At 42.8% G+C, this 23669-nt stretch overlaps 1 protein-coding gene across 8 annotated transcripts in view; it reads left to right on the top strand.

Annotated features, from left to right (window-relative positions):
- Positions 1–23669, top strand: part of NPRL3 (NPR3 like, GATOR1 complex subunit) — a 46610-nt gene that overhangs the window by 16502 nt on the left and 6439 nt on the right. For all 8 annotated transcript variants that reach the window (XM_069809819.1, XM_069809820.1, XM_069809818.1 and 5 more), the window contains 7 exons: positions 732–885; positions 1715–1796; positions 8985–9122; positions 9875–10031; positions 11888–11994; positions 13276–13405; positions 22902–23091. In XM_069809819.1, the coding sequence (XP_069665920.1) occupies positions 732–885; positions 1715–1796; positions 8985–9122; positions 9875–10031; positions 11888–11994; positions 13276–13405; positions 22902–23091 (958 nt within the window). The remainder of the gene's footprint in view (positions 1–731; positions 886–1714; positions 1797–8984; positions 9123–9874; positions 10032–11887; positions 11995–13275; positions 13406–22901; positions 23092–23669) is intronic.

The following is a 23669-nucleotide window of genomic DNA, read 5'->3' on the forward strand; positions in this document are numbered from 1 at the left end:
TAAATGTCTTAACAAACATGAAGCAGCTGCTTACTCAGACTGGAGCCGCTGCCGCCTCCCCCCCCCCCTTGTCAGCTGTACTTATATGATAAATTTTTCCAGCACTTTTCATTCTGGGACTTGCACAGATGCAGCCTTAGTAATAGGCCATATTTGTGAAATGTTGAGTGTAAATCCAAATTCATTCTGGTTTGGGGTCTAATTGTTGCTCATGTGTTGGTAATTCTTACCTAGTTACTGTCTTGTCAGTATATTAAGACAAACATCAGTATAGCACCATGGAGTGAATGGGCTATGTTAAAGGCACTGCAGTCCTTATACTCCCAGTGAATTTAACCTGAGCATCATGATATTCTGCCTTTTCAAATAGCTTGACACTTTCTTTTCTCACTTTGTGAAATTGAGTTCTTTGGTCTCTCTGCTAGCAGAAGGCCCGTTAACAACAGGGAAGAATAAACCAGATAGGCATATCATACTCCAGGTGCTGCGTTCCTTTGATGCACATAGACAAGCTTAGAAATCCCTGAGTCTTCTCTTCACCTTTGGACCTCTCTGAGCTTCTGCTTTGTTGCTGCTGGAGAAAATTAATTTCTTTTGCCAGTTGCCAAAGAGGCTGACTTTTGATATCTACTGAAGATAATTATTTTGACTACTTATCCATCACTGTAGTAGTCCATATATGTGATTGTGGCTGAATAACCAATCCTGTTTCTTCTCTGTGTTGCCTGCAGGCCAATGCAGATCCATCTGTGATAAACTGCTTACACAACCTCTCCAGAAGAATTGCCATAGTCTTGCAGCATGAGGAGCGCCGCTGTCAGTACCTGACCAGGGAGGCCAAGCTGATCTTAGCTATTCAGGATGAAGTGTCTGCCATGTCAGAAAGTGAGTGCTGAGCTTAGCTTTGTGCAGGAGTATGTTTGTCCAGGAGCACTTTTTCAGAGAAGTGCTGATTGTACCTTCTTACTTCTTTTGTGGCTGGGATCAGTATGAACAAGTTTTGTTGCTCTTTAGCATTCTGACAGCTTTTGACTGCATTTTGCCTCATCCAAGATTACTAACCCTATGCAGAGATGTCAGCTTAGAAAAGTACCTTGTTTACGTTCTTTGCTAGCTCAGTTCAGTGCGATCACTGGAGAATGTGCACTGAACCATCACATTTAGATCTGCCTGTCAGGCTGAGATGGGAGAACTCATATGTAGCCTGCTTCACCCAACCTAGGGCAAGTTTCCCATGCTTTAATGCTGTGTGCTGAGTCACCAGACTTCTTGTGTGGAAACTTTACTCTTACATATTGTTACTGTGGCTAGCAAATAGTTACAGAGCATTTTTATAGACTGTACTTCAGAGCAATTTACTATAATAATACACACTATTTAAGATGAACTCTATCTGACAGTGATGCATCATCTTGCTGCAAGCATTAAAAAATTAAAACTAGCATGTATAAAACCAAAAACACTTAAAATTATTGCTTGTCAAATTCACAGTTTTGTGTGCTTAACTGAGTTGAGTTTTAGGAGAAGTTGGTAATAATTCACTATTATTATTTTAACACGTAACTTGAATTATGTAAAAGCTTTGAAAGATAATTTAGATTTAAAAGATAGGGATTCTGTCCCTAAGATACTGGTCAGTACCTAGTGGGGGAAGAGAAAACTCTCTTTGCTTTGAAATCAGTTGTGTGCTTTCTTGTTTTGAAATTTTCCATAGCCACAGAAGGGCCACAGTCCCCTTTTCATCATATCCTACCCAAGTGCAAACTGGCCAGAGATCTCAAAGAGACATATGACAGGTAAGTGGGATTTTCTTCCTAGCTCATAGCAGGCTGCTTCCCACTGAAACCTCTTGGCCTTTTTCCTTAGGGTATTATCCACCTCTTCATGCTGTTGACTCATTGGGATTTGGGTTTTAGACCAGGTGGAGCAATGTGAAGGCTAGCTGTCGGGCAGAATGTTTGCAGAATTGCTGTCCTAGTCATTACCTTGGTCTCCCTTTGGATATGTTATGGTTCTTAAAAGTTGGTGATGTCTGTCACAGCTTTAAGAATTATTATTTTCTTCCTTAGCACAGAGTCACTAATGACAAGTGAATTGTAGAATTGAAAAGTGTCATAATATGAATATCGTATTGCTGAAGAAGTGCTCTAAACCTGCAGCTAAGAGAAAAATGCTGCATCTAGCACTGATGGCAAGTCAGATATGGCCCTGGCTTCATTTGGTTACACTGTGCATGTCTGGACAGTGAATTTGGATTAGGTGGTGAGACTTTCAGCAGCATGGAGAGTGTAACATGCTATTTCTTGACTGGATTAAAAGTTCTGGCAAGGATTTCAAAGGAGTGTGGAGTTAGTGTTGAATTTCAGCAGGAGCCGGCACCAGCCTCCTCCAGCATACTTCTGCTCCGACAGCTTGTCTGTGCTGTTTCTTCATACAGAGCAGACACTTCCATTCAGGATATGCACTTGGTGAAAGACCTCGACAAAGGAGCACAGAAGGTTTTGGTGGGGAGGAAGATGATGTGCCCCTTGATTAGGGTGTTTGTCAGGGCTTGGGAGAATTACTCTGGAGTTCCTTGATTGACTGTAGAGCACACTGTATGAAATTAGACAAACCCTTTAGCCTCCCTAGATTGTGGTTCCCCTTGTACAAAGGCAATAATCACAAAGCCCTGTAAGGTAAGGCACTGAGAGCCTAAATAATTTAATGATTGCAGAACACATTAGAAAACTAATAAGCTGTTCCTTGTTATGTTCAAGAGCTGTGAATTTCAGCTTGTTTGGAAGGAATGTTGCATATTGTTTGATACAACTCGCACAAAACCTGTACTAAAATTTAAAATAAGGGACTTTTTATGTAGCCTGTAATTCTAATATTAAACTTCACCTACTACTTAGTTTTTTCTGTTTCTCTAGGGCTATGTATTTGTGACTGGGCAAACCCTGATCTTGTTTCCAAACATTTTAGTGACACAGTGACATCTTGTGGCATTTAGCTGTGACTGGAGGAACACATAGCCCAAGCTCATGGAGCGTGCTAATAAAACCCTTCAATGACAGAAGGAGGAACAGACTGACCATGGAGAAACGCACATTGGTGCTGGCCCCCAGATGTAAAATAAGGCAGCATCTCCCTCATTTAGGCATTGTGAGTGTGGGAGAAGTGGTGCAAATTATATTTTGACGCTTTGGCACGACATTGTCATAAGCAAATGTAAGAAATAAGGTGTTGGTAAAAATATAAAATGTCTTTGCGTTTGATTGGAAAGCTCTATTTGAAGAGTAGTTAACAGTGTTGTTGGCTGGCTGGCCAATAAGGTGGTGTTCTGCAGTATTTTTGCATTAATGCTTCATACAAGAGAACAGGAAATAGGCTTCTTACACCTGCAGTCAGATGAGTTGAGAGGGGCTGCAGCACCTTGCCAGGCAGGCATAGAATTAAAATTATTTTTTGGTAAGGTAGAAGAAATGGTCCGGAAATAAGATTTTTATTCTGCACTTCCAAGATGAAGAATGCCTGCGTGGCAGCAGCTCTGGAGTAAAGTCTGTGTGGTCTTCTATGAAATGAGAGTTAGTCACAAGTGACATGGGGTTGCAGAAAAAGCAGATAGACAAGAATGCATAAAATAAAAGTCTTGTCTGTAAGATAGGAACTAATCCCGCTCAGGATTGTAAAGCCCATGCTGTAATGAATATTGTATCCAGTTTTGGGCACCACATTTCAAGAAGGATTTGGGCTATCTAGAGAGTGTGGAGGAGTGAGAATGACCTAAGAGGAAAGATTGAAAGATTTGGTCTGTTTCTTTTAGAGGAGAAAAGACTGCTGGAGATGGTAAGTCTTCAAATGCATGCAGTGACAATGTGCTGTTTTAAGTTTACAGAGATTTCTGGCATAGCCTTTGGCGTAGGGGAACAGCGTAGTAAAGTGGAGAGAGCACTTTGAATTGCAGATGGGAACCCAGCTTTCCATTTGAGATTCACTCAAGCCAGCATTTCCTAGTGTCTGCTGATTTCTGCAATTCCATTTGAAGGCCTCTTGAATTATCACGGTTGCTCTAGAGGTGCTGTCTAGCCCTTGGTTTCCTGTAGATGGTGCTGAGGTATTTCAGGCAAGACCCAACATGTCCCTTAGCAAGTTGATTTGTAGAAAACCACAAGCGTATAAATCTTTTTATAGTTCAAAATGTCCCTTGCATTTTGAATGAAATGCCTGTATTTTATAAGGCAGGAATCAATAGACGGGTCGTCTTGACTGTAACACTACTGCTGCTATACTAATGGAATATTATTAAACTGACAGTTTAGAGGTAATCGACATCTAGTTCCTGAGACCTTTTTTGACTCTAATGGAGAAAACTATAATGTTTCTTTTTGATTAGTTCAGAAAATGGATTTGAGAGTCTTCGTTCATCTTGTCACGAAACTCCAGCATTGGTGTGGAACAAAAAGCAGTGGCTTTAGGATCAAGAAAGTCCAGTTGCCAGTACCTCCAGCACTGACAAACTTACCAGTGTTACAATGCGTGTCTCTTAAGCTAGTGTTCAATTTAGGGAATTAAGACAGCTTTCACCAAGTTTTATCTGCAGCTGCAGATAGTATGTTAGCTTGTTACTAGCTAACTGCCTGTCTGTTTTTAGCAAACTTCTCTTAGCTTTATACTGGAAAAAAAGTGAAAGTATGGGGAGGCTTTGAGGGAGGATTGGATTGTTTGTTTCTTCTTTTTAATACACAAAAAGCCTTTATATGTTTTTAGCCTAGTGGGATTTGAACTGACTGGTAGATCTAGGCTATCTCAGCAGCTCAGGGAGAAGTGGAATAATTATATGAGATTTAATGAATTATTAGATGTGATTGTGTGGCTGTACTGTAAAATATAAACCAACTGCAGGTATTTGATCAAAGGACGGTCAATGTGCCCTTTACAAGGGAATGTGAAATTATTTCAAAGCTCTAAGTATTCACAACCTCTAGCAAAAATAAACAAACTCCAAACCTACAAGCTGACCTCCACCAAACTAGAAAAAATATTATTAATTTCTGATATAAATAGGATAGACATAAAATGAGGTGTGTATATGTAAAAATTCATAAGTCTTTTATAAAATACGAGGTGGGATTGTCTTTTTTTTTTTTTTTTTTTTGCCAATAGTTATGAAAAAGAAGGCTGCAGTTCTGTGGGATACTGGACAACTTTTGGGTTCCCATTTTGGGGCAGTGGGTCACAGTGGCTGTTCAGGGCAGAGCAGAATAGAGCAAAAGAGCAGTGATATTCCCAAAATTGTTCCCCAGCTTCCTGCAGCTCTGGAAGTGGTTTCTGTATATTCAACAGCCTTCAGCTGATCTCACTTCCCGGAATTAGTCCACAATCCTGCAAGCCAGAATAAATATTTAGCAACCACAGCATCCTCTGATAAGGAGTTCCATGGCTTAACTAGTTTCTGTGTTTCTTTCTATTTCTTTTGAACTTTGTTCCTTCTAGTATCATAAGATGTCTCATAGCTCTTACGATGGAGAGACATTAAACAACTTTTTCCAATTTACTTCTCTCTGTCTCAGTTTTAGACTATGATATCCCCTCTCAGCATCCTAATCCCTCACCGTGTATCCCTCAGTATCGCTCATCATGTACTATCTCACCAGAGATTTTTTTAAAGAACTGTTGAAACTAAGTTTTCATGGGATAAAAGGGAATGTCTTTGACAGTTTAATAGCTAGTTAGAGTACGGGGAATGAAGTTATTTTTGCCCAGCTACTCTTGAGGTCTGTGGGAAAAAGGAAAAGTTGCAGCAAGGTCTCTGGATACCAGTTTACTGCTAGAACAGCAGATGAAATTCAGTATAGATAGATGTAAAGTAATGCATGTAAGGCCAAACAACCTTTATATAGTGCATAACTGCTCTGAAAAGAGCTTTTGGAACTACAGCAGATAGTTCAGTGAAAATGTCAACTCAGTGAAAAAGCTCAGGGAGCACTAACACTGCAAAAAATCCTCATAAAATGTGAAGAGTATTTAGGAATGGAGCAAAGAACAAAAGAGGGCCTTCTGTAAATTCCTGGTGTGCCTACTGCGCCTTTGAATCTTTGTGCAATTCTAGGTTTCCTATCAGGCTAAACTGTGTTCCTGAGGTTCATGGTGTGCCATGCAGCCAATGCAGTGTTCTCTCCTTCCCATGGTCTTGTGTCTTCCTGGACTCTCTGCTCCACAATTTTAGTTGGTTAAGAAGAATAAAGTAGAATTGCAGCTAGGTGACTCCCTGATGTGACTTTGAAAACTTGTTTTCTTGGTATTCTCTTCTGTTGCTGGTTTTTGCCATTCTGCTTCTGCCCGTAAAAGAAGGTGGCTTCTGGGTCTGCTGGTCCTCGGCCAAAGATTGTGGGGCCAGTTCATGGACATTTGTGAGGCTCGCAGTAAAAATCTTGTTAAATAGATGACTTCATGGGGAATCTGTAAAAATGAAGGCAAATATGGATCTGAACTTCACTTTCTGTGATTTGACTGTATTTCATGTTGCATGAATCTTTGTGTATATATCGATGAAATCATTTAACTCTATTGGCTGGCTAAGTGCAGTTGCATACATTGCTGCTGGAGGATGTAGTTTATTCCTTGTCAAATTATTAGAGACTTAAATTATTTTCCATCCAAGGAGGGGCAGGTGAAGGAGAAATCATGTACATAAAGCTGTAATGAAGGCTTGAAATTGTACAGTTGAATGCAAATGTAGAAGAATGAAATTAAGATCCAGATCAGAACTGAAAATCTGGTTTTCTTGTCTTTAATTCTAGGCTGTTGTTGTATAGTGCACTGTAGACAAAATTATGCTGTGGAGAGTGTAATTATGTAATTAAAGCTTCTGCCTTGGTACACTTGGACCAAAGAATGAAAGGAACCAACTGTATTTTTCTATTTCCTGAATGTTAAACTATGCAGGGAAAATATCCTTGCAAGTGTTTCATGTTTTCATGTATCTCTGCTGCTTTTCAGTAACCTGTTTTAACAACCCCAGTAGCTTTCAGGTAGTCTTTTAATTCACTTGTCCCTTTCAGTTATTGTCATGTTTTCTCTTTTGAGTATTTGGCCCGGTAGATAGTGTGGATAACTACTGCTTCAGGGTGCCCTTTACCTTGATGTATTTTGAGAGAATCCAGCTTTATCTGTCAGTTGGTTTATGTCTGGTGGGATAAGCAGTGTTACTGGAGTTGCAGCATTTAATGCAAGAAAAAATGGACGTGTTTGCTGTGCTTTGCATTTTCCTTCAGGGTTTGGAGCCTCTGATCATATGTGAGGTGATAGCACCAGAGAGACAGTGGATTCATCCTTTCAGTTCCTTTTAAAAAAAGGAAAACATATGTAGTATCTGCTCCATTTGCAACTTGAAAAATCGGTATTTTTTGGAGGTCAGTGCAAGATTTGAGAACAAAACCATGGCCTCTGTTTTTGAAAAGCATTGTCTGCAGTGAGATCTTCCCTAATGAGTCTGATCATGCACAAGGCAGGACAGGATCATGTTTGCTCTCTCACCACTCTGTTGTGGTTTGGTGAATAGTTATACCGGCAGCCGAAGCTACCCAATGTTTTTGTTTTAAAGCTGAATTTTCAGGTCTCTCTAAACCCTGTATACAACTTGAAAAAGAGCATGTTAGTTTGTGGCCTACAACTGAATGCTAGGTATAAATGTTTAAATCACCACATAAAGAGTTTCCAAGACATATATTTGCTCCCAGCCTGTTCCTGGCATGTTTTTAAATCTGCTTTGTGTAGAGGGGAAATTCGTGGGTGTTATCGACACAAAAGTCATATTGCGAGTCCCAACACATTTGAATTTAAAATTCAGACTGAAATTTTCAGAGTGCAAACTTTGAAATTTGATTTTAGGCCAAAATAAATTCATTTGGAACTAAGTTTAAATCAAAGGACATACTGAGAAATTCAGCTTTCCAGTGTAGACAAGATTAGCTGTTGCTTAAGATTGATTACAAGTTTATATGTGTTCCTATCTCAGTATACATGAAAAGATGTGGTGGGCCTTGCCTCTTCCTCCCTGCTCAGTCCCACTACCTGTAGCAAAGCTGTTCCTAGGCCAGTGTTTCCTGCCTGCGGGCTGGGCAGCCTTGTAAAGGTTTGCAAGGTGGTGCTAGCTTAGCTCCTTATGGTATCTTTACCGATTTTTAAGTAACCATAGTTACCTACCTAGGTATATTTCATCTGTTGTCTAGATTTACAGACTTCTGTAAAACTACCTGAATGACGTTCATTGCTCTAATCTGCCAGCTTTTTGCGTTTTTTCAGTAAAAGAGGCTTATAGTTGCTTTCAGGCTGAACATGAGGGTCAGACTTTATCATCATCCCTAAGATGTCCATCATTTCCACTCCAATCCTGTTGTCTGAAGTCAGCTTAAAGGCTTAGCTTAGTCCCTGTGGCTTCCTAGAATGAAGAAACCATTTAACAAGCACGTTTGTGATTTCATGTGACACAGAGAAGCAGGTTAGTAGGAAATAAACAACCTAAGCAGAACCAAAGGAGTCCATTATTGTGGAACCATGCTGCTTGTAACACCCCTTGCCCAGTACAGACATCTCCTTTTCTTTTTCCTTGGAAAGGAAGATGGAAATTGGAGGCAAAAACATGCCCAGTTCATCTTTGCCCTTTGCAGCTCCAGTCTAGGGAATTTTCCAGTGCCTTGCAGTAGATCTTCAAGAAACTCTTTTAACTTGAGATACTGCTGCAATGTTAAGGGCAGAGGGACCAGCGGGATGAAGTCTTTCAAATCTCCCCAAAGCCTCGTAGGGGATAATGCTCTGTAAGTACAAGCTAAGGATGCCCTTGCAGCTAGGAATCAGCTGGTCCTCAGCCAGTTTGGGGATAGGGTACATTCAGTCTTTTCTTGTCCTGGTGCAATTCCTGTGCAGGGTGAATCTGGACCACTGTTTTCATTTGTTATACATGGTAAATGCTGCATGTATTTATTTTCTTCCTATTTTAGTCTCTGCACAACGGGGGTGGTCCGTTTACACATCAACAACTGGCTGGAAGTGAGTTTCTGCCTGCCTCATAAAATCCATTATGTTGCCACAAACTTCATACCCCCTGAAGCAATTGAGAGAAGCCTGAAATCTATCAGGTAGGAGCAAGCTGTGTCCTTCAGAATGTGGCTGGTCCTTCCTCCAGTTCCAAGTGTGGTGCTGCAATTGTCTGTGCTGGCACAGCTGGGGGGATGCTGTGACACTGAGCTGTAGCGGTGGTGGGGGTGTGGGCTGAGACAGGACTCCCTGAAGCTGATGCTCTGGTGCCATGATGCTGCTGTATACATGGCGGTATGAAGCCACAGCCTTTGTGTTAACATTAGGTGGTTGTACTGAGGTGATGCTGCCCGAGAGGTCTGTGCTGTTTCCAGTCAGAGGAATTGCGTGTTCATTTTAATCTGTTGACCCAGAAGTAATTTTGCTTTTAGAAGAAAGAGAGCCCAGGCCCCATGATACCTTATTTCCTGTATTCTGTGTTCACAGCTTTTTACCTGCAAAAGTAGCTAACTCTTGCTTTCTTCCTTTCTTCTACTCCATTTTGTATTTCAGTAATGCAGATGAGCAGTTTTCAGACTAGTTCTCCGGGCTTAATTGCACACCAGCACAGTGCAGTCTTTTTTTCCTAGTCACTGGGGCATCCAGTTAACGTATAACCATCTATCCCCTTTTTACAGGGAGCATCTTACCTTGTGACATAAAAATAAGCTTATTCTGAACCATCTTGCCACAAAAGGGTGATATTAGTTCTTTTTTTACCAGTGGATTGACCCCAGATATCATGGTCTGGGAATAACTAAGCCTTCAGGAAAAGCTGCAGTTTACTGTGCAAACGTATTCTATTTTTCTGCAGGCCTTACCATGCCTTATTACTTTTAAATGATGAGAAGTCATTGCTTAATGAGCTCCCATTGGACTGCTCTCCTGCCCTGGTGAGAGTAATTAAAACTACCTCTGCTGTGAAGAATTTGCAGCAACTGGCTCAAGATGCTGACTTAGCATTGCTGCAGGTACGGGGAACTGTCAGTGGCAGCTGAAATTCTTTTAAATCACAAGGTGTTTTCTTTCTGTGTGCCAGTGCGTTTCTGTGGTACATGAGCATGTCAGTTCTCTTGGTGTGAGCAGAATGCACAGAAAAAGCACAAGCTTTTGGGGAGAGTTGGAGAAATGGAGGGCAGTGGTGCAGTGACAGGGCTCAACAGTCCTGCAGCCACATCCAAATCACAAATTGCTGTGGGGTAGCAGGGGTGCCTGGAGGCTTCTAGTCCACACCACTGCTCAGAGCAGGTCCATACTTGTCCGTTCAAATTCTGGATACTTCCGGGGATACGTCCTACAGCCTCTCTGGGCCCTGGTCCACCATTTGACCAGCATCAGAGTGAAAAACTTTCCTCATATCTAATGGGAATTTCTCATCTTCCACCTTGTGTGTGTCACCTCCTGTGCTATCCCTCTGCCCCACTGAGAAGAGTGTCTGTCTTCTCTGTGCCCTTCCCATTAGGTAGTTAAAACTAGAATTGATAGTACTCTTGACTTACACCACAGTGGTCTGTCTTGGTTCTGCCACGTTGATGTCTATGTGCAAATGGAGGCACCCAAAATGCAAGTGAAAGCTTACAGCTGCCATGGCCAAATATGTTGCTTCTCCTGGATCTGCCAAGATCTTTTCTACTAAAGAACTCTGAAAGCTTGTGCAAACCTACCTATCAGTTTCCCTTAGCACATTAGTGCATGGACTTTGCAGAGTCCCAGGAAGGAAGCTCTAAGTTTAGGCTTGGGCAAAAATTTTGAGCCAGTCTCTCCAAGCCAGAAGCTCTTTCCAAGTTTGTTTCCAGTATTGACAACCAGATTTCAAATCTGAATTGCTCAAGGTGATGTGATGAGCCCTTGAAAAGGGAGCTTTGTGCCAGTGGAGGCAATGAAGCTCTGGCAATCATGGGAGGCCTGAGGCCACTGTGAGACCACTGTGGATGACTGCGGTCATTGTGGCCCTTTGCCTGTCAGACCTGATGATTATATTAGATGATACGGGAGAGGGGAGAGCCACTCCATGCTTCTAAGGATTGATTCAGATCTGTGAACATGATCTATGCTCTGTGTGACAGGGCAGAACACAGCTTGTCATCTCAGACGCTCCTGATCGTAGATCCATGCCTTCTCTTATTTGAAGGGAAAGGTCTTGTTTTGTAATAAAATTTCCAGGTCTGCTTACAGTGGTCTGTGGTGTTACTTGGCATTATATAGCTATGGGATGAACTCTGGAAATTCCCTACTGCTTCTGTAGTTTTGTTCTCCACAATAAAGCAAAGTTAAATGCACCTAATGATACAGGCTGGATTTTATGTCTTGTAGATGCTATTTATGTGGCTCTTCCAGAGCCATTAACAACCACTGACTTGTTTAACACATTAAAATACTTTGTGTAACTCATTACTGAAATATCTCAGTGCATTAAAAAGGCAGTGTTGGTTACCTTTATGTTTGTGTCATAGTAAAGGCTGATTCTTTTATTTTTCATGTATAACACTTAATGCATTTTGTGCATAAACAAAAATAGAGTTTTGGGGCATGAAAAGTAACTAAACTTCTATTGATATAGTTTGAAGAAATTCCTTTAAGGCAGGAAATACTAAGTTGCTTAGAAATGTGAAGTGAACCTCTGGAAATTCATAACCTTGTCAAATGCTTTTTGATGTGCCACATGTTATATTAAACCATGAATTTATTCTGAAGGCAGGGTTAAAGGATGGAACATTTTTCTTTCATTTCAGCTCAAACAAGATTTTTCTGTCATTGTATGGAACTCTTGCTGAGAGTTTGAATTTTGCTTTTGCTCTCCTAATTTTTCCCTGTTTTCTCAATGCAGGTTTTCCAGCTTGCTGCACATCTTGTTTACTGGGGAAAAGCAATTATTATTTATCCACTGTGTGAAAACAATGTCTACATGCTTTCTCCAAATGCTAGTGTCTGTCTGTAAGTAGAAAGAAAACGACTGCCTGTAGCATCAAAGTGGTGAGAAGTGCAGATATGCTTTCCTTCCCTGTTTTACTGGATACAGAGTGGGATCTTTCTTCATGTATGAATTTGTTGGGACTGTACAAAACATAAACCATTACATGTGCCTGAACTTGCAAAGCCATATAGGAGTTTGTGTGTGGTAGGGAGGAGCATCATAGCAGATCAATATGCCTCTGCAGTGATGTGGGCCTTGGAAGCAATATTTACCCTGTGAAGCTACTTTTAGTATTTTTAGTACGCTTGCTCACTGAATGTCTGTATCAGGCTGTATGAACCTGAAGCAGTATGGAAACATTTACAAAGCAAAATACTTCATGGTTAAGTTAAATCAGAGTTTCATAGGACTATCTGTGTATCTGGCACACAGCATCACCTGAAATTAATCAAAAGTAGCAAATCAGGGTAGTGTTGCTATCACTATTGTAGTGTTTTATGTGATGGCGTTTTGTACTGATATGCCTTCTCGCACGCAGAAGGCATTGCAGCCATTTTGAGCGCATGCAGTGGCAATGCAAGGAAGATGTGGAGGCAGTGGTGGGTATTTTTGCTCTGCTGAAATTGGCAACCCTTTCTGTGTTGGATTTTGAGATGTTTTTAGAATCTGTGTTGGATCTTAGTTATAGGAAAATAGTTTTAAATCAAAACTTCTGTGATGGAAGTATAAAAATAGGACAGGAAGGGACCTTGAGGTCATTCAGGAACAGCTGTGCCTGTGTCATATACGGCAGTGTTGTTCTTGAAGACCTTTGTAGATGGAAATCCTAAGACAGACAGTTTTCCTAATATTTAACTTGACTCTCCTTCACTTCTGATCAATCATATTGCTTGTCCTGTCAGCATAGGCATCGAGAACAGTCACATCTGCAGCTGTATTTTGCATATTAAAAGATTGTGTGTTTATCCTGCCCATCTCTGTCTTCTCTTGACTGCCCAATCCCTGTTCCTTTGATCAGAGACTGCGCAGGTCTAGACTTTTTATCATTTTTATTTTTCTTCTCTGGATTCCCTCCGCACCTTGAATAATGTACTGGAGCTGAATGTAATACCAAGATGAAAGTGCATATGCTTCTTGCTTACTTTTGCAGGATGCAACATGCCATAAACTATCCTTACTGTTTTTCTAGGTCACGGAGAATATTTCATTTGGGAATTGGCACTTCTGTAATGCTTAAATGGGTAAATGTTACACTGAGCAGCAATATAAAACTGATTTCTGCCTTTACCTCTTTTCTGTAGTTATTCTCCATTAGCAGATGCGTTTTCTTGTCAGTTCCGGGGCCACAACCTGCCGTCGATGCTTTCCAAGTTCTCCCTCCCAGTGTCACTCTCAGAGTTCAAGAATCCGCTCGCACCGCCTGTTCAGGAGGTGAGATGGGGAGTGTACAAGAGCTCCTCGTTCTCCTACTAATGAGAACAAGGAATGGTGTTGCTTCTGGAGTACCTAGTCAGGAACCTGCTATTGCAGGTTTAGAAGTTGCCAATTACTGTGTTTCCAACCACATGATTTGTTGTTTCATATACACATGCCAAAAAGCTGTGGGGATGTTCAAGGTGAAGCTGTGCAGATGCTCTGTGCTAGCAAAGCACAATCCTAAAAGAAAAATCAGAATGTTTCTTTTCCCTGAGTGATATAGTAGGGAAGACCGAAACTCCATTTGGTCTGTTGAAAACTGTCATAAATTAGTAGGGCTGAGTGCAAGTTTGTGGATTCCTCTCAATCACACTTGATTTTTATTTTATTCCATCTGCTTTAAGTTCACAATCTGGTTTTAAAAGCAAACTGTCTAGTCACTTAGCTTGTGCTATGAAACTGGAATTGTTTAAAGGCCATTAGAAGAAGTAGACTCAGCATGTAGTCAACAGAAGTCCATGTGTTACAGCATCAGCATTTTAGTGTTCAGATTTGGGGTACTAATATATGGATTTTGGATTTGTGAGCTGTTGTTTTGCTTATGCATAGATCATGGCTTGCGGCATTTCTGGGAACGGTAAAATGCAAGAGCGAGCTCAATAATGTGAGGTCTCCTGGCTGACACTGTTATATTCCCAGATGAAGAAGCTTGGACCTCTGAACACGCTGTGGCAAAAGAAGCATAGGCAGATTTCTTTAGCTGATTTCTTGTAGTGTTGTTTGCTAGCCGTCATACTTTGATGATTTGCCGGCTATATGAATTTAACCACTGTTCAAATACCTGGAAGATTAACATCAATTGCGTACACAGGCACAATTGTGAGAGAAGAATTTGTTGTAATTACAGGTTGGCAGAGATTATGATCAGAGATAAAGGCAAGTAATGATGTAGCGTCTAATCCCAATAGTATGTACTGGTCAGCTGCCACCTTGGGAGTCAGGGGAAGAGCAGTTTTGCTGTTTTTTGTCAGTACTTCATTGTAGTTGCAGACAAATCAGTGTCCTGAAAATTGAAGCTGAATTAATAGCATTAATTTTATTCTAGCTGCAGTGGCTTCGGGAGGCATTCTTATTCTCAGTAGTCCTTTTAAAATTAATTACTTGCCTTAATACTTCTCCTTCAATATTTATGGTTATTCTCAGATGTCCTACTTTTGTTTAAAATACACAAATAAAGTCTGCCACTTACTGCTGCAGTTATGCCTTGAAACAACGTGTGATCAATGTTTGCCAGAGCTGTTGGAGGGCTAAAATGGCTCTTTTAGAGTGTGCGCCTTCTCTCTGATGCTCACCTGTCTGTGGTGGGGTCCTAGAGGTCAACAGCATGGCTTGTTTTCATCATCCTTTCAGCCTGTATGTGAAAAGCTATGGAAGTACCTTCTATGGTCTGAAAAGGGGAGGTGAGAACTGTGGTTGCAGAAGACTTGGGGCCACATTGGCAAGACATGTACATGAAGATGGAGACCACCGTACACTCGTGGGTTGTTTTGAGTCATGGTGAGCTTCTTTTTGACAAAGCTAAGCACGGCAGTTCTTGGGGGAGTTTAGGCTAGAGAGAGTTTTTAGATGTTTTCATATCAGTACATTTTCTTCTACTTTGATTTACCTATGTAGAACTCTTTGTATTATTGTTTTGTTAGGAACTAGCCTTTGAAGAGAGATGAGTCTAATCCCTGTCCTGAAGTGGTCAGGCTCCAATTGTAATTAGCAGAGATCTAGTTGATAGAGCAATAATCTGATTAAATGTGGGTGGGTTTTTGTTCCACTGTGCAGTGATAAAAGATGCTGTACTCTGAACTGTAAATATTGTCAGATTGTATTTGCTTTGCCTTTGAAAAAAGTTAACAAAGTTGGGACCTTTCACTGTAATTTTGTTCTTTGTGTACATAAGAGGGGATGTGGATTTTTTTTTAACTTTGAAGATTTTCACTAGTAGTCTTATCTTGTGCTTTTCATCATGCTGACTGTACTGTCTCTATTTCTGAAGGTCATCTGTGCTAGAAGGTCAGTACTGTGGGAAGGGCTGTATTTTTGGCAGAAACTGTTACGGTCTCATGGCATCTCTCCCATTTGATTCTTGTCTTAAGCATGGGTTTGGCTCCCTCCTTTTGGCACGTGCTTCTGGACGGGCAGAGAATACGGAAGGCATTAATAAAGTCCACAATACAAAATAGGAAAGCTGTTAAAGAGCCCTTCCGCCTGTTTTTATACGAAGTCGTACTGCTTGATTTGAAAGAGGACAAAGTTATTTTTGCTAGCTTACTGTTATATGGGTGGAATTGCGCCATTCCTTTGGGTAGATGAAAAAAATGTGACACTGGCATTTTTATACTTGGGGTGCTGTGGTATTTTTTGGTGGGTAAGAGGTACAAACAACCTGCAATAGCCTGAGCAAGGACAAGGGCAAGACTGCCTTGAATGATGGAGTGCGTGTCTACATTCTGCTTTTGGTGTCTGTCAAGTAGGTAGGAGACGTCCAGCGAGTGGTGTCTGCCAGGACTGCCAGTGCTCTCAGCCATGCCCTGTGCTAGAGACAGGAATTCTTCCTGAGCCTGTCGTCTTGGATCTCTTTTCTTGCCCGTGATGACGAGCAGTATATTCAACTGCAGTTGAACTCTGTGGTGCTTATAAAAGATTTTGGTATTCGTGTAGTGATTTCTATGCTAGCTTCCCTTTCTCTCTGTTTAACCTGCCTTTCTTGGATAGCAATGTTGCAGCAGCATGAGGAGGAGCCTACGCCTGCAGCTCAGCTGATCTAACGATATCTGAGCGCTGCTGAGAGGAGGGCCTGTTTTTCCCTTCTACTCTCAGGTGTGTGCACACATGCCTTCCTCCTTTCCCTCTTCCCTTTGCGCTAGAGCTCTGGCTCCTGTCCAGCTTGACTCTATTCACTTAACTTGTTTCAGCTGCATTAGTTTTCTGCCAGGTTAGCAGGTGGAATTTGCTCAGGGGGAGATCCAGCAAGTGCCAGGGCTGGTGCAGAATGAAGGAGGCATTTCTGCAGCTGGGGGTCAGTGAGGAAAGCAGAAGCTCTTTTCCCCTTTTCAGGGCAGTGAGCTGTCTGTTAGTTCCACTGTGCTGTGTAGTGTCACTTGGACTTGCAGCAATCCAACGCAGCCTGGGACTGTCCTGAACAGCAACCAGTTTAGCTCATGCTGCTGGTGCTGGATCTCACCAGGGTGCGGCCATGGGGTGAGGAGATCCTGTCAGCTGATACAATAGGGAAACTCATTTTCCCTTTCAGTGTTTTTACTGGAAAAGAAGCAGTTTGTGTCTCCTCCACCCTGACCCCAAAGAAGCTGTCCTTCCTTCTGCTGCCTGTGACTGTTGGTTCCTGTCCCTGTGCTGTCCCTTCATGTGTGGCACAGCCTTGATGTGGCCGCAGAGCACACCAGACTGGAGTTCTGGTGGTGTTCAGTGTGGTGCACACACGTTCATAACCTCCTGTGAAAGCACAGAAACACTTGGTGACCTAAAACCTTTAGGTCAGCACACATTCATTGACAGAGTATGTGTACTAGGCACTGCAGCTGGTGCATGGGAATGCTTTAATCTGCTCTCAGTGTGAGGCTTTCTTTGTACAATATCAAAGTTTCTTCACCCAGCTACTCTGCGCTGGGTTTGCAAGTTTCTTTGCAAACCAAGAGAAAGGGATAATGCTTGTGGCTTCCCCTCATCCGTGCATTATGGCCTCAGTTAGTCTATCTTTCAGAAGAAGCTGTAACATCTCTCTATGCTGCCTTGAGGAACAAACGTTGCCTAGCAGGAGGGTCTTTCCCCCGTAAGGTAGAAGGAGTGTACCTAGGTGAATTAGACATCCCATTTCCTCCCTGCATCCCCTTCACTACAGTAGCTCTTTATCATAATGCACATTGTTATTATTATTGTAGTTATCTAATTCTCCCTTGATGGGGCTAGGATAACTGCAGGAAAAAACAGATGGGAAAGTATGACAGCTGCTGCTGAACAAAATATGTTTGATTTTTTCACTTTTCTTTTAATAAGTCTGGCCATCCTGTTGGGAGTAAGGCACCAGTAGATGAGGCCTCTGCCTTATGTATCTGGAAAACGTGCTGTGCTTTGTGTAACAGCTCAGTGGAAAATGAGCGAGTATGTCAGAGGATGGGAGTGGGAGGAGAGCTGCATGCAAATACTGAATAGGCAGTTGTGTCTTCTGAGAGACATGCTGCAAATGGGACTGTTCTGCTGGGCATCTGGAAGGCATTAAGAGTCACAGGAGCTTTTGTTGGCAGAGGTATGGAAGTAGTATTAAGGTGCATTTATATTCAGTTGGGCTAGGTATAAAATCAGGATTATTTTAGTGTGGCAAGTTAAAAAAATATGTCTTTCTAGGCCTAAATGGAGGGAATGGTTAAGCTGAGAATTCAAAGCTGTTACCTAATGATTAAAATGGCAATATTAGACAATAAATTTTTTGTCCTACATTAATAGGGGTCTTCAGAGTCTGTTTTCTGTAAAATAAGGAGAAATTTTAATAGCTGATCTGTTTTTCATAAAACAGCGTGGTTTGAATTATAAAGGTAATATATTTCAGCAAACATCCATTTACCTCAGCGACTCTGAAAGCGCTGTCCTACTGACCCAAGGCAGCCCTTAGTTCTCAAGTTAGTCCTTGAACAGTGCATGTGTCAAATAGCTAGACTGGAGAAAGAGGGGCTCGTATACTTCAGTAGGCAAGACAAGCTGTTTTAACTAAGAGTCTCTCCTCAAGTAGTGAGAAACAAGCTAGGATTGAGTGCTTCTGGGTTGCTGTTTTCCCTTCCCTTTCCTGAACCTGTTGCTGGTCCCAGTTATCTTGGCGTTCTTCTTAGATTTTTAGGCCTGGGAAAGAAAACAGCCTTAAAGAATCCTTGCAGGAAATGCATTTATTTAACACATTACTCAAGAGTTTTACAAATGCTCCCTTTGGTTCCCAGAGGGAAGAGAATAATGAATACTGAATCTTGTCCCTTCAAGACTTGGGGCTGAGCTTTCCTCTGACTGTCCCAAACTGCCCAGATGGGCTGACGTGTATAGTGCCCATGTTTTCAGAAGCTAATACATCTTCTCTGCTTTTGTCAATAAGCACAAAGCAAGGTATTGTTACCAGCGCCCTCCATGCCGCCTTGCATGACAACACGCTCTAACTTTGCCTGGGCCTGCTGCACCACGAGGCGGGGAGAGGAAGGGGATGGCCATGGCTGATCTGTGCCAGCAGGAGCGTTCCAGATGGTGTGGCAGACAGGACACCCCCCCCCCGCCAGCAGATTGGAAAAAAGCAGCATAGGGTGACGGGAAGGACGAAAGGAATATGGATGAAATTTAGAGTTGATTGGTAGTTAAATTAAGCAACAAAAATGTTTCGATTTATATTTCCATCATGGTCCTGGTGTTTCAGCCAAAAAAGGCTGGCTATGGATTCCCACCATGCCAGATGATGAGTGAGTGAGTGGAGGCAGTCCTGGGACTGAAGTGTACCCTCACCTGGGAAGCTACTCCCAGCCCTTCTGGCTTCAGCAAGGAGCCCAGGTAATCAAGTAGACTGACACCAAGCATGAAGATAACCCTGTATCTCCATGGGAGGAAGAGCATTTCTGACAGCCAGCGCAGCACAGATGGTGCAAGGAAGCCTCTTCTCCTGCAGACCTCTCTGTAAGCTCCATCAGAGTTCAAGAGGAGCTGATGGAGAATGGATGTTAATTCAGTGTTCATGTTCAGAAGGACAAGCAGCAGAACGTATTTGTATTGGGTTTGTGTGGCAAGGTTTTGGTAGCAGGGGGGTTACAGGGGTGGCTTCAGTGAGAAGCTGCTGGAAGCTTCCCCTATGTCTGACAGAGCCAATACCAGCCAGCTCTAAGATGGATGCACTGCCGGCCAAGGCCGAGCCAATCAGCGATAGTGGTAGCGCCTCTGTGATAACATATTTAAGAAGGAAAAAAAGTTGTGGGGCACACAGAAACGGCAACTGGAGAGAGGAGTAAGAACATGTAAGAGAAACAACCCTGCGGACACCAAGGTCAGTGAAGAAGGAGGGGGAGGAGGTGCTCCAGGTGCCGGAGCAGAGATTCCCCTGCAGCCCGTGGGGAAGACCATGGTGAGGCAGGCTGTCCCCCTGCAGCCCAGGGAGGTCCATGAGGGAGCAGATCTCCACCTGCAGCCTGTGGAGCACCCCACGCCGGAGCTGGTGGGTGCCCAAAGGAGGCTGTGACCCTGTGGGAAGCCCACACTGGAGCAGGTTCCTGGCAGGACCTGCGGATCTGTGGAGAGAGGAGCCCACAGAGCAGGTTTTCTGGCAAGACTTGTGACCCCGTGGGGGACCCATGCTGGAGCAGTCTGCTCCTGAAGGACTGCACACCATGGAAAGGACCCACGCTGGAGCAGTTTGTGAAGAACTGCAGCCTGTGGGAAGGACCCACGCTGGAGAAGTTCATGGAGCACTGTTGCCCGTGGGAGGGACCCCACGCTGGAGCAGGGGAAGAGTGTGATGAGTCCTGCCCCTGAGGAGGATGAAGTGGCAGAGATAACGTGTGATGAACTGACCGTAAACCCCATTCCCCGTACCCCTGTGCCGCTGGGGCGGGGGGGGGTAGGTGGAGAATCTGGGAGTGCAGTTGTGCCCGGGAAGAAGGGAGGGGTGGAGGGAAGGTGTTTCGAGATTTGGTTTTATTTCTCATTACCCTACTCTGGTTGATTGGTAATAAATTGAGTTAATTTTCCCCAAGTTGAGTCTGTTTTGCCCGTGACGGTAATTGGTGAGTGATCTCTCCTGTCCTTATCTCGACCCACGAGCCCTTTGTTATATTTTCTCTCCCCTGTCCAGCTGAGGATGGGGGAGTGATAGAAGGGCTTTGGTGGGCACCTGGTGTCCACCTCTGCTAGACCTTATCTTTGAAAACACTTGCTGCTTTTGGTAAGAAATAGGTTTAAACCTGGAAAAAGTTGAAATGGTGTGAGGCATATTTGCAGTGATGGCACAAAGCACACTGTTTTGGGCACAGTGCCAGTTGCAGGATGCTGCATTGCTTGGGCTTTTTTCTAGGACTAGATTTTAAGAGGTACCAAATTCCCGCTGAAGCCCAGCTTATTATTGATAACTGTCAATGATCATCATTCTCTCTTATCTAGGGATGATTGTTCAGGCTCACTTCAATATGGAAGAACGGTTTTCTCTAGTTCTCAGGTTAGTCTCAGCCAGTCTCCCACTCTTCCACTTACGGTACAAAGGCATTTGGCAGTCATTGGTTGTACAATGTTATGATTGTAAAGCTGTAACACCACTTTTGCCTGGCTTCTTGTTCTGCCGAGCCATAGCTGCTGGCTCAGAGGTGGCTTTCTAGATATTTGCACAAGAGCATAGAGGTGGAGGTGTGTATGCAGAATTAGAGAGTGTTGGATAAGACTTTTCACACACATGGAGCTGTAAAGAAAGCAACTGGCTATTTTTGTAATTCACAAAACCACCAAGGTGACCAGTGGAGGCTGGTCTAGGTCAGGCCCTACCCGGCAGATTCTGCAGGTCTGGTAGAGCCTGTCTTACTGTCTCCTTGAATTGCCTTGGATTTTTCCAGGGTTATTTTGTGCTGTGAAATGTGCAGACCTCTTTCATTTGATGTGAAACTAGCTAATCAGACATTGCTACATGCCAACAGGTTGGAAATTTAAGTAAAATATATGAGACATCTTTCCATCCAGGCCTGCATCTGGAAGGAAGGTTTTTAGCAGTGTAATCACTGGAGTAAGCCTCCTTGCTTTTCCAGGCTGATTTCAGATGTTAGCAAAACACTATGTATTTGGTATCTTTTGCCAACCTTCCTCTTCTGTAGATTTTCTATTAAACATGTAAAATGAATTATGGCTTTTCTGAAAAAGATATTTTTGAAGGCAGTCCCAGATAATATGTTTTAAGATTAAAATCCGTTCAACCCCCAAAAATGGTAATCCCTGAAAAGACAGGGTATGAGTCTGTTTGCAAACAGAAGATGTTTCTTTTGTGATTTGGTAGCAGAGGAGGAAGTGAGAATTAAAAGATTTATGGAAAAAGGAAAATTATGTGAGCTGATGAACTTGGTTTGGGGCTTTTACTGAGATTTGGCCCATTATCCTGATGATTAATACAGCAGAGCTAGCTTCCTTCTCAGAGTCTGAGCTCATTCTGCATGTGTTTCTCACCAAAACAGTTTTGGTTGCTATGAAATCCCCAAACAGCTTTTGTCAGTGGATCAGTGTTTTCAGAGCCGTTAGCTATGGGAAGGGCTGCCTACGGTGATATGAAAAGGCTTTTTGTGCAGAAATTCAGACACGATGATGTGTTTTGAATGCTCCTCCAAAACGCCTGAAAATAGGCCATGCCAAGAACCTACAAATGCTTGTCCCTCACTCTGCCCACTGCTTTCAGCATTACTCTGGGGACATTGTGCAGGTCTTCAGCTACTGTAACACAAAGGTGTTATGCATGTTTGTTTAATACAAGCATCATCGCTTGGCGCTTTTGGAACTCTTGCTTGTCTGCACCCTAAAACCCTAGGTGCCTTAATAAGCTTGGCCTGTCCTATTATTGCAGAGGGATGGCGAGCAAATGGGGGATATTAACCCTTTGCATTGAGAGGGGACTACTTGGCAGTGGCAGGCTGCTGTCTCTTGCCAAGATTTCTGCTGCTGTTAGTGCTATTTCTGTATCGCTGAGTCCTGGCATGGCTCTGATCTCCAGAGTCTCTCCCATAGTTATGCAGCAATTTCCCATCTGACAGCAAATGGCTCCTACTTCTGGGCACCTGTCTTTATTGGTTCAGCTCTGCCCCATCACCCTGCCCTCTCCCTAGCTTTCTAGAGGAACCTGCACTTTAATCTGACTGCTCGGCGATTAACGCTTCGGTGATTACTGATTTTAGTGGGCCTTGTGTACAAACCAGCAAACTGGTCTCAGGGCTCACGCTGTTTGGCCATGGACATTGGGGCCTGCATCTGGTGGACTCATTTTCCATGTCTGGTCTCTCAGAAGGAAAACTATCCTATTTTTTTAGCACCTACTAAACTTGTTTTGTTAAAAGAGGACCAAACAGCTCCAGGTGGGGTTGTATGGCTACATTTGGATGGCTGAAGCATTATGTGGTGAGGGCATTCAGCTGCTCTGCTAGAACATAGCAGGTGCTGGAGCTATGGCAAGGGGGTGGGGCTGGTTCGTTTGAGGACACTGGTTGTGCTCGTCAGCATTGTGTAAAGACAGGGTGATCATTAAAGGTTTGATTACAGCCTAAGCATCCACAAAGGCTTTGGATGCGATGAACATGTGTGCCTGGTCACCTTTTTATGATTGGAGAAGAGATAAAACTGTTGTGTAGGGTAGAAAGCATTTCTCCTCGTGACTTTTAGTCACAAAGCCTAACCTTTGTACATTGTTTTCGTCCTGTATTTTATTTCACAGGTGTTTAATACCTCATTTCTTACTCTGCAGACTCAGCTCATTCAAATGGTGATATGGATGCTCCAACACCGGCTTCTTATTCAGCTTCACACTTATGTCTGTCTGATGGTGCCACCAAATGAGGAGGATTTCCGAGCCCAAGATGAAGACATGCCCTTTACTGCTAGAGTTGGAGGCCGAAGTTTAAGCACCCCCAATGCTCTCAGCTTTGGTTCTCCAAGTACGAGCACACTTTTCTCTGCTGTTCAGACCACAGCCCACTTCTAGAGCTTCCCTTCTGATGCTTAGGGTAATCAGGCATTGGTAACAAGACAACTCATCTTTGCTGGAGTGCTTGCTAATTAGGTCCAGCCCTTCTTTAAATTTAGAGCTGGGCATTGGTGAAAGTCTTAAGGGCTGTTAGATCTTAAATTCTTGTTTTTAAAAAGTAGTGCTTTGTAACTTGCCAAGTTCTCATTTGATCATGTGAAATATTTTTATCAGAGGTACCTCTATTTTTTCGAAGTAACTTCCTTGCTGCACTCAAAAGTAACGGCCATGTTCCTCTGGCTGCACTGCTGTTACTACATGAACTTTGGTTTTCAGGAGAGGAAGAAAACTGTGAAAATTTGTTTCAAACAGCATTGGTTTCTGTGGGCTGTAGAGCCACCTAAGGAGATGCAAAGATAGCTGTCGTTCTTACAGATGGTTGATTTCTGTTTATGTCTCCTGATTTCTCTAATCTCCTTAGTGCCATTCTTCAGGGTGATTCCAGGAAAGCATTTTTTCAAGAGCATAAATCAGATACAATGCTGAAAT

Source organism: Haliaeetus albicilla, chromosome 22 (genome assembly GCF_947461875.1).
Source record: "Haliaeetus albicilla chromosome 22, bHalAlb1.1, whole genome shotgun sequence".
NCBI lineage: Eukaryota > Metazoa > Chordata > Aves > Accipitriformes > Accipitridae > Haliaeetus > Haliaeetus albicilla.